At 46.9% G+C, this 10,282-nt stretch overlaps 1 protein-coding gene across 1 annotated transcript; it reads right to left on the minus strand.

The window, feature by feature from the left end:
* Nucleotides 1-2,540: 2,540 nt before the first annotated feature.
* LOC123723055 lies at nt 2,541-7,745 on the minus strand. Its single transcript, XM_045685596.1, has 3 exons — nt 7,692-7,745; nt 6,298-7,632; nt 2,541-6,245 (listed from the first exon to the last, which is right to left on the minus strand). Exons 1-3 carry the CDS (start codon nt 7,743-7,745, stop codon nt 2,541-2,543), a joined length of 5,094 nt encoding a protein of 1,697 aa, XP_045541552.1.
* Nucleotides 7,746-10,282: the final 2,537 nt, after the last annotated feature.

Consider the following 10,282-nt stretch of genomic DNA (forward strand, 5'->3'; position numbering starts at 1 on the left):
CTATGCATACTGCTTTATAGATTTCGATGTTTTTCAAACTTAGACGGGTTAAAAATTCGCTCCCGATTCATAGAATCGTTTTTTACCTTGAAGTTGCGCCAGGCTGGCGCTAATTACAATTGCAATAGCGATATTACCTGCCCAGCTAAAAAAGCTATTTGTTTTTTATGCAATCAAATAGGGCATTTTAAAATGTGTTGTCGGCAAAAGTTTTATAAAAAAGTAATGCAATTAAATGAAAGTTACGAAAGTGATAGTGATAAGGATCTTTATCATGTTTCGACTCTTCGTGAAAAGTGTAAGGACAACAAGTATGGCGGCAAATGGTATGAATATTTAATTTTAAATTGTAGTGGAAATCGCGAGTTATTTAAGTTAGATACGGGTTCAGATTTAAATGTTATTTCTATAGATACGTTTAAAAGACTAGGATGCGACTTTGCTATTTTATATTCAGATAACACAAGAGCACAGTCATTTTGTGGTAATTACTTAACTGTTGTCGGAGCATGTGATTTGTCATGGACATACAAAAGTCGTACATATAATTTGCATTTCATTGTTACTAAACATAATTGTCAAAGTGTACTCGGAAAAAATGCTTGTGAAGAATTAGGTATGATAAGGCGTATCCATACTATTGACATTACATCTTACGACGATTTGTTCAAGGGGTTGGGCAAGTTACCGGGTAAATATAAAATTGTAATCGATGAGAGTGTACAACCGTCGATATGTCCTGTTAGAAAAATACCTATAGGTGTTAGACAAAAGTTGTTAGTCGAATTGAATCGCATGACGGAGTTAGGCGTGATACGAAAAGTTTCTCATCCAACGGAGTGGGTTAACGCGATAGTGGTGGCCGCCAAGAAGAACGGCGGCATTCGCGTGTGTCTTGACCCGCGTCCGCTCAACAAAGCCGTGCGCCGCGCACACTACCCGTTGCCCACGCTCGCGGAGATAGCTTGCAGGCTGCAAGGGGCCACCATTTTCAGCAAGCTCGACGCGCGCTCGGGCTTCTGGATGTGTGAGATCGATGATGCGAGTGCCGATTTATGTACCTTCGGGACGCCTTTCGGGCGTTACCAGTTCTTGCGCTTACCGTACGGAATTAATTGTGCACCAGAAGTTTTTCATTCAAAAATTCGACAGATTCTAGAGGATTTAGAGGGCGTTGACTCGTTCGTAGACGATATAGTCGTTTGGGGCGTTAATATCGAAGAACACGATAGGCGCTTAAAGGCGCTTCTCGATAGGGCCAGAGAAGTAGGTATTAAATTTAATCGTAAAAAATGTGAATTCGCCGTAAAACAAATTAATTATCTAGGTCATACTTTCAGCGCTAGCGGCATGCAAATAGATAAGAGTAAATTAAGGGCTATTACGGATATGCCACCACCTAAAGATAGGCCGTCTTTGGAACGTTTTTTGGGCATGGTTAATTATTTATCGAAATATATACCGAATTATTCCGAGGAAGTTTATCCGTTGAGATGTTTGTTAAAAAAGGATAGCGTGTGGTGCTGGGACAGGGTACAGGAGGCGGCGGTGACGCGCGTCAAGCGGCTGCTGAGCGCCGCGCCCGTGTTGGCGTTGTACGAGACGCGCGCGCCAGTACTGGTGTCGGTGGACGCGAGTGCGCGCGCGCTCGGCGCCGTACTGCTGCAGCGAGGTCGTCCCGTCGAGTTTGCCTCCATGACGCTCAACGACACGCAATGTCGCTATGCGCAGATTGAAAAGGAATTACTGGCTATCGTTTTTGCGTTGGAGCGGTTCCATCAATATGTTTTCGGTAGGTCGGACGTTACGGTGGAGACAGACCACAAACCATTAGAATCCTTGTTTAAGAAAGCTTTGGACTCGGTGCCGGCTCGCCTCCAACGCATGATGTTGAGGGCACAAGCTTATGATTTTAAAGTTGTATACAAGCCCGGAAAGTATATGTATATTGCGGATACACTGTCGAGAGCGCCGCTAGGAGAAATATTGTCGGATAACATAAGTAACGAAGTCGAGGAGCAGACCTGTTTTTTGTTAGAAAATGTCAGATTCAGTAGTGAAAAAACAAAACTTGTTAAGGAATTTACAGCCAAAGATGAAGAGTGTCAACTTTTTATATCGTATATAGGTAACGGTTGGCCAGACAATAAATACGAAGTCGATGAACGTGTTTTTTTTTTTTTTTTTTATTGGGCGGCTCTATGCCGCCCTCTCGTTCCATTAACGTGTTCTAGGTCAGGGACTTGGGGTGCGAATCATTCTTTATTTACTTTATTAAAAAATTTAAAAAAACCAGTTATTACATATATCTTAAATTAATATCACATTCTTTATAAACTTAGACTTTAAAACACAGTAAAACCAATAAATTAATACTATTTAAATATCTTTTGAAATTATTTAAAAAATTTCAAAAAACTAATAATACGCTAAAATATCTATTTACATTTTTTAAAAACAATAAACTATTAAATCTAATGCAAAAAGGCCGTTAAAACAATAAAAACTTACTTCTACGAATGTGATACATAATAAATTAATTAGTTCTTATTTCTATTTATGGCTAGGAGGGCCGACGCTTTGCAATATTCTAAAAATCTATACCTTGTTTTCTTGTTTTCAATTAATTTCCTTATTGTTTCTATATTTATTTTAGTTTCCATCTCTATTTCAGCGCCGGCCCTCATCGCACCAGATACCGGGCACTCGGTGAGAAGATGCAGCACGGACTCTTCGGTACCCGGATCGCAAATGCACGAGGGGCTCTCCTTGCAGCGTAACCTGCACAAGTACGAGGAGAACCCCCCGTGCCCAGTGAAAACTTGGGTAAGTACCTGATCCGGGTCTATTTTTCTGAGCACAGGGAACGCGCGTACGACGTCTGGGAAGAAGACCTTGGTTGTTGAGGCAGTTTCCCCGTCCCTGTAGCGCCCGTTCCATACCTCAAGCGATTCCAATCGGAGTTGCCGCTTGACGTATGAAACGGGACACTTGTCGTAGTTCGGTTTGGTCTTCATTCCGACCGCAGCTTGCTTTGCAAGTGCGTCCGCCCTTTCGTTTCCCTCCACCCCGGCATGCGCTTTCACCCAATATAATCTGACATCCTTCCCTTGCTCTCTGCTCTTTCGTACATTCTCTCTCGCTTTCACTGCTAGGGGATGGAGGGAATCGCCTTTTGCTACCGTTTCGAGGGCGGACCTGGAGTCGGAATGAAGACCAAACGAGCGTCGGTTGCTCTTTACTACAAACAGGGTTGCCTCGTGCAGGGCCAACAGTTCCGCCTGGTATACGGTGCAGAAGTTTCCCAGCTTTAATTTCCGGCAGAGAGTCTCCGCGGCGCCATCCCAAATAGATAACGCCGCGCCGACCTTGCCCTCAATTTTGCTACCGTCGGTGTAAATATTTACATCGACGGCAGCTCGCTGGGCCACTTCGTCACCGTCCGCCATGCAGTCGAACTGCAGCCCCTCCAGGTGCACCGGGTGCTGCGTCTGGGCGTACGGGACCGGTAATTCCAAATCAAGGTCCCCTAGCACTTGCCGGGAGTGACCCTTCTTTACCTCATAAAGGAGGGCCGCTTCTTGGACCCGAAGGTCCAGAGGAAGCAACCCAGCAAGTGCTAGTACCGAGTTTAGAGACGCAGTCCTGTACGCCTTCACAATCTTCTGCGCGAACCCCCGTTGCACCCGGTTCAACAACGTCAAGGTCCCCTTCCTTTTCGCCGCCTGTGCCCACGCGCTGGCCGCGTAAAGAATGGTGGGCTCCACTACTGCCACGTATATGGCCCTGATGACCTCTGGGTTCAGCCCCCAGGAAACTCTGGCAGCTCTTGACAGTTGACGATAGATGCCTTGCGCTTTGATGCAGACGTTTGCAACGTGCGTCTTAAAGGTGAGTCTATCGTCAACTGTCAAGCCCAGGACTTTGACCTCCCTAACCAGCTCAATGGGCTTTCCGCCCATGTTCAGACGTGGGGAGTCGTATTTGATCCTCCTAGTGAGGACCATTGCCTTGGTCTTAGTAGGCGCGAATTTTAACTTGTTCCTAACTCCCCACTTCTGAACAAGGGCGAGGGCCGCATTGGCACGGGTCTGTATTTCCGAAGAGCTTTCCCCAGAGAACATCAGGACCACATCATCGGCAAAAGCCTGGCAGTGTGTGCCCGCGCTATCTAACTCCACCAGGAGGGGATTCAGCAGCAGGTTCCAAAATGTAGGCCCCCCGATAGAACCCTGCACGCAGCCCTTGGTGGTACATTTCGCGTACTCCGCACCCGCAAATCTGACGCGCACTGATCGGTCGCTAAAATAGCTGTCGATCATGCGCCTCAGATTTACGGGGCATCGCGTTTCCGCCAGTCTGCACCGGATTGCGGGCCACCAGGCGTTATTGAAGGCTCCCTCTATGTCCAATGATACCAGCACAACGATCTTTTTCTCTAAGAGCTGAGACCTGATGTGCTGGACCATCTCATAGAGGGAGTCTTCGGTAGAGCGCTGCGGCATAAATCCGTATTGGCGCCCGCTTATCGACGGCGCAGTATACCACCGGACACGTCTTACAGCCATTTTTTCTAAGATTTTTCCAAATATCGGCAGAAGGCCTATGGGTCTGTAAGATTTCGGCTGCGTGAGGTCGTCCCTACCGGGTTTGGGTAATGCTACCACTGCTGCCTCCTTCCACCTCCTAGGGAAGATAGAGAGGCTTAAACACTTATTCGCTATCGCCAGGAAGAGGTCCGGATCCAGAGTGATCGTGACTAAACAAATATCGGCCGTGAGTCCATCGGGGCCAGGTGCCTTTTTTGGATTAAAACTTGACGCGGACCACTCGAGTTCTGCCCGTGTGAATGGGGGGTCGTATGAACCATCGTGCGACCCCTCGTTTACTCTATCGGCCTCTGTTCTTGTTTCTTTGTGGTCCACGTCGTCTCCCTCCGGCTTGTCATCCGGGAAAAATGCTTCCGCTAGGCACCTGGCCGATTCCGCCCCCTCTAAGACCTTACCGTCTTTAACGAGGGGGGCTTCGTCCTTCCTCACGGCTGTACGGCGTATCACCCTGTAGATCCCGTCCCACATGGATTCCCGATCTTGGCGGCCACAGAAGCGTTTCCAACTTTGGGTCTGAGCGTTCTTAACCTCGCGCTTGTAATTCTCCTTTGCGTCGATGTACTGTTTGACGACCCACTCTCTGCGAACTGGCGCGGCGGTGGAGATCCGCCTCTTCTTCCTCAGGACCTCGATCTTGAGTCGAGAGAGCTCTTCGGACCACCAGGGCAATCCTGCCCTCTTCCTGCTGCTAACCTTGGGCAATTCCTTTTCGCACGTCTCCACCACGGAATCCACATACCTTCCTATCATATCTTCTAATCTTTCAGCCGTCTCTATCTTCCCAATCTCTTCCACTGTAACCCTTTCATCCTTCCACAACTGGGCGAGTTTCTTACGAAACTCTACCCAGTTGGCTTTCTTGGTAGTGTACTTCCGGGTAGAGGAAGCGATGCTGGTTCCTTTGGACCTTCCCAGGTTTAGCTCGAACAGAATTGCCCTGTGGTCCGAACTGGATACTTCCTCCGATAGGCGCCAGTCCTGCAATCTGCCTAGCAAGTGGGCCGAACACGCAGTGACATCGACGCGACTGGAGAAGCGCACACCTCCTCGGGTTACTTCGAACGTTGGCTCAGACCCTTCGTTGACCACATGCAGACCCAGCTGGTCGAGCTTTACCGCGGCTACAATACCCCGCACGTTATCCTCCCGGCTGCCCCACCAAGTGCTCCACGCGTTCAGATCACCTCCCACTACCACGTTTGCGGTATCGAGTCGTTCCACGGCGGTTCCCATCTGGTCCAGGAGCGGTTCAATGGGCTTATCAGGCTCCAGGTAGACGGACACCACCCCGATCTCCCACGCCGCAGTCCTCAACTTTGCAACCGCAATGTTGCATGTTGTAAGGTGCGGACAGTGGGAGACATCTATGGTGTCATCGAACAGCACAATGGCCGCCTTAACCACGGAGTCGGTGGTTAGGCTCCTGGCACATTGCACTGTCCTTGTCCCTGGATGCTGCCTCATCTCCCCGCGATTGCCTATATATGGCTCCTGGACTAAGGCGAACGCAAACTTACGTTTGGTCGCCTCTTGGATGAGTTCCGCCGTGGCTATCTGCGACCGCTGCAGGTTGGCCTGCACGACGTGATAGAGGGGCCGCCCGGTGTTAGGGTTGCTGGGTACGCCTGGGGCCACCTTAGCAATACGCTATAGATGACCTCACCAGGGAATCCCATCGCCTACGCACCGGGCATTCTTCACTGAACGCGTTATGCTCCCTCCCATCGAATTTCGCATGTGCGCAATTACGACAGGAGGGCGGTTTACCGGCTTGCCGTTCGGTACACGCCGATGCCATGTGCGGGCCACCACAGTGGCTGCAGCAGTCTACTGACTCCGTACAGACGCGCTTGGTGTGCCCGTACCCTAGAAATCGCGTGCATTGAACGAGCGGGGATTGGTCCAGCACTCTTACACGCTGAAGGTCTACATGCAGTACCCCCGCCTCCGTGAACCGCCTCCAGATCAGGGATGAAACCCTGATCACCACGTGGGACGTGTGGACATTCCTGGCCCGCTTCCGGAACCTGACTTCCATTCTAATCTCTTCCTCGCTAATCCCTTCCAACAAATCCTTATTCTGCCCCCTGATTGCACTGATGATGTCTTCGTCACTATTGTAAGACAGCACATCCATCAGGACTATCAAGGGGTCCCTTGCTTTCATCTCTTCCACTCTCAGGTTTCCGGAAGCCTTTTTTAGCCTCTCCTTTACGCGGCTCAGTTCCCCTTCCGTGCTGCATCCTACAATCACCTTCCGGTCCCGTATCTTCCTAACCCTATCAATTTTAATTCCTTCCTCTTTCGCATTTATAACTTTTCTTATCTTTTCCAGAACCTGGTCCCCGGTGTCCGTGTCGTCGCTGGAGGAGACCGCCACCGAGTGTGTGGCCCCAGCACCCAGGGGCGGCCTCTGCGACGAACCTGCTACTACGCTCGCGTAAGTGCCTCTCGTTACCCTGTCACCGGCCTGTCTAAGAGCTTCCCTCAGTTCTTCCATATCTTTACTATTCTTTTCTAGTTGAAGTCTGTGCTGCTCTAATTTTTCCATTAACTCTCCTTGTTTCCTAATATGTTGGTCGAGGGGGGCAGGAAGGGGCGTTTGCGAAATCAGAGGGCTAAGGCTCCGTTTTCCCGCCGCCCCCCCCTGCGTCCCTCGATCAGCGTCCTTTCCTTTTTTCAATTTCCTTATTTCGAGTTCAGCTTCTTTGACAAGCCGGTACAGTGCGTCGATGGCATCTGAGGCCACTGTCTTTATTTCGGTTTTTAGATTACGGGAGTTTGCAATAAGCGATTTTCCCGACAAATAATAGGACCGCGCCTCCCGCACCCTTTCACTGGTGCTTATATTTATTCCTTTTGTGGGGCCCCCGGTGCCTTCCACCTCTTTATGAATCTCCTGTGAGGGCACTATACGTTTGCGCCCAGCCTTTACAGTTTTCTTGGGAGACGCCTGGGAAGTGGGGTCCGCTCCGGACTCCCATTCCCCAACGCTCTTCCTGACGCTCAGGACCTGGGCCTCCTTGTCAATGTTTGGTGACAATATCTCTCCATTGAGTCAGAATCCCGTTCAACTTCTACCGGGCTCCGGTCCTGGGCGTCCCTCTTCTTCACCGGGGTCCTTATACCGAACATGTTGGGAAACTCGTCAGCTTATAATATTTAAATTAATATAAAATTAAATAATAATAAAAATTTTAATTTTAAAATTAAAAAGATATAAAATTTAAAATTAATTAAAACTATTTGTCAATAGACTTACTCTAACTTGGGCAAAAAACCCTGTCCAAAAGCTTAAAACTTAATTTAATACTAAGGGCAATAACCCCTTTAGTATACTACTACTACTAATTTCTTAGGGCAATAACCCCGTCAATTGTTAATTATATCCCTAATAATACTTACAACTAATATTGCCAGCAATAGCTCGGTCAATATGAAGTCGGACAATATCGACTTGACTAGTTATGTTTATATTTATGTCTGCTGTTAGTTCCAGGAGTTGGCCCACACAATAGAATTAATGATAATTATAATTTAAATTTTTTAAAAAGAGTATAAAAAATCTAAAATATAAATAGTAAAAGTACAAGTAAAATTGAAATAAATATTCAAATCCAAATCCAAAAAGTTTTAAACTATAATAGTCAAAACTTATAATACAATCTAAAACTTACTATCTAAGCTTAAACTCCTAGAACTATATCGCAGTTTTACTATTTATCTTAATTTAAAAACACAAAATATATCAATAATAATAATACTACTAATAAACATAAAACGATAAAAAACAATATGTCAATACAATGTCTATGACGTCAAGTCAATGTCCTATTAATTAATTGTTTATTCTCCCACGAGCAGGTGCGCCGATTCACACGCTAATTACCCCGTGGGAAAATATGTCTTGGCGCCGGCGTGTGAAAGAATGTTAGCGCCGGCCGGCACGCGCAGGAATGTTGGCGCCGCCGTGGGAGTAATGACGCCGGCGTGCGAGCGGTGCAGGTGCGCGGTGATTCACAACTTGTTTACGTTTTCAAACTGATTTTACGTAAGTTAATTTTCAATTTGTCCCCTTTAAATTTTGACTTTTTCACTAAGTTTTTTCACTTATATTATTCTTAATTCTCTAATTTTTTCTTGCGTACAATAAAAACTACACTTAATCTAACCTTAATGTCTATAATGAACACTTAGTTTTCTTGATTTTTGTCCTTTTTGAAAACGTAATTTCACCGTGTTTTCTTAAAGTCGATGAACGTGTTCGCGCGCAGTGGTCCTACAGGGAATTATTTGAATACGTCGACGGCATAATTTTTAAGGATAATCTGGTGTATATACCGCGCGGTCTGCGTAAGGAGATGATAGATCGCGTTCACGACGGGCACATGGGCATAGACCGTTGCAAGCGGCACGCGCGCGAGGTCATGTTCTGGCCGGGCATGTCGCGCGATGTCGAGCAGCGCGTGCGGCGCTGCGCAGCGTGTACAGAGCGCGCTCCGCGCCCCCCGCGTGAACCCCTCTTGTTTCATCACATACCTGATATACCCTGGGTCAAGGTAGGTTCAGATATTTTTCAAATAGGAAAAAACTATTATCTTATATTAGTGGATTACTTTTCGAATTTTGTTGAGGTAGTTGTGTTAATGAATATTTGTAGCAGATCAGTTATCGGCGCTTTAAAGGAGCTATTTGCTCGACACGGCATTCCGGCCCATCTGGTGACAGACAACGGGCCCGCTTACGCGTCGAAAGAGTTCGCATCGTTTTGTAGGACGTGGGGTTTTGATCATATCACGACGTCGCCCCATTATCCGCAGTCGAATGGACGGAGTGAGAGAACTGTTAGAACCGTGAAAGAAATGTTAAAGAAATCGTATTTGTCGGGCACTGATTTTTATCTAGGATTATTAAATTTTCGAGCGACACCGCGTGACGGCATCGCTTCACCTTCGGAGTTATTGATGGGTCGTAGGATAAATACTCGGCTTCCCATACATTTGAGCAAACTTAAACCTTCTCGAGACAATAGCGAAGATTATAAAAACATTCGAGAAAAACAATTTAAGTGTAAAACTAGATACGACTGGCACTCGAGGGCACTCCCGGAGCTGCAGGCCGGGCAGGAGGTGATCATCGCGGACGGAGTGAGTCGGCGCAGGCGCGGCCGTGTGCAGGCGCGCGCTGCGCAACCACGATCTTACTTTGTCAGTGATACCGCGGGCAGGTGTTACAGACGTAATAGGCGGCATTTGATTAATATTGGTCAGCAGGGCAGTGCCTATGGCGCTACTGAACCCACTGAGAGCGGCTGCATCCCGGGAACGTCTAGCGCAGACTCGGCATTACAACGCGACCTAGGTAACGAGGCCACCACAATCGCAACGTCTTCACTCTTACCCAATAATAATGCGCAAAAAATTGATGTTAGGCAGGCGGCTATTTCAGCGAAAAATAAGTTTAAAAATTTGTTTCCGTAATTGAAGTTTAAAATACTTTTTAGTTTTACATTAAGCTAAATGTTAATAGTTTATTTTTTTTTCTGTTATTATTATGGTATAAAAAAAAGTATTTACTTTATTTTCAGTTTAAGTTTTTGCTGTTCTACTTAGTTTGTAAGATTTTTGCATAATGCTTTGGTTAAAAAAAAAAAAAAGGAAGGAGGATGATGT

The sequence above is a fragment of the Papilio machaon genome, chromosome W (genome assembly GCF_912999745.1).
Source record: "Papilio machaon chromosome W, ilPapMach1.1, whole genome shotgun sequence".
Lineage (NCBI taxonomy): Eukaryota > Metazoa > Arthropoda > Insecta > Lepidoptera > Papilionidae > Papilio > Papilio machaon.

Bases quoted from the DNA above. Each gene is read 5' to 3' on its own strand.
- LOC123723055 (XM_045685596.1), bottom strand. From the start codon at position 7,745: ATGTTCGGTATAAGGACCCCGGTGAAGAAGAGGGACGCCCAGGACCGG. The intron at 7,633-7,691 runs GTAGAAGTTGAA...AACATTGACAAG, and splicing joins ACGCCCAGGACCGGAGCCCG to GAGGCCCAGGTCCTGAGCGT. The intron at 6,246-6,297 runs GTGCGTAGGCGA...CGTATTGCTAAG, and splicing joins CGTTCAGTGAAGAATGCCCG to GTGGCCCCAGGCGTACCCAG.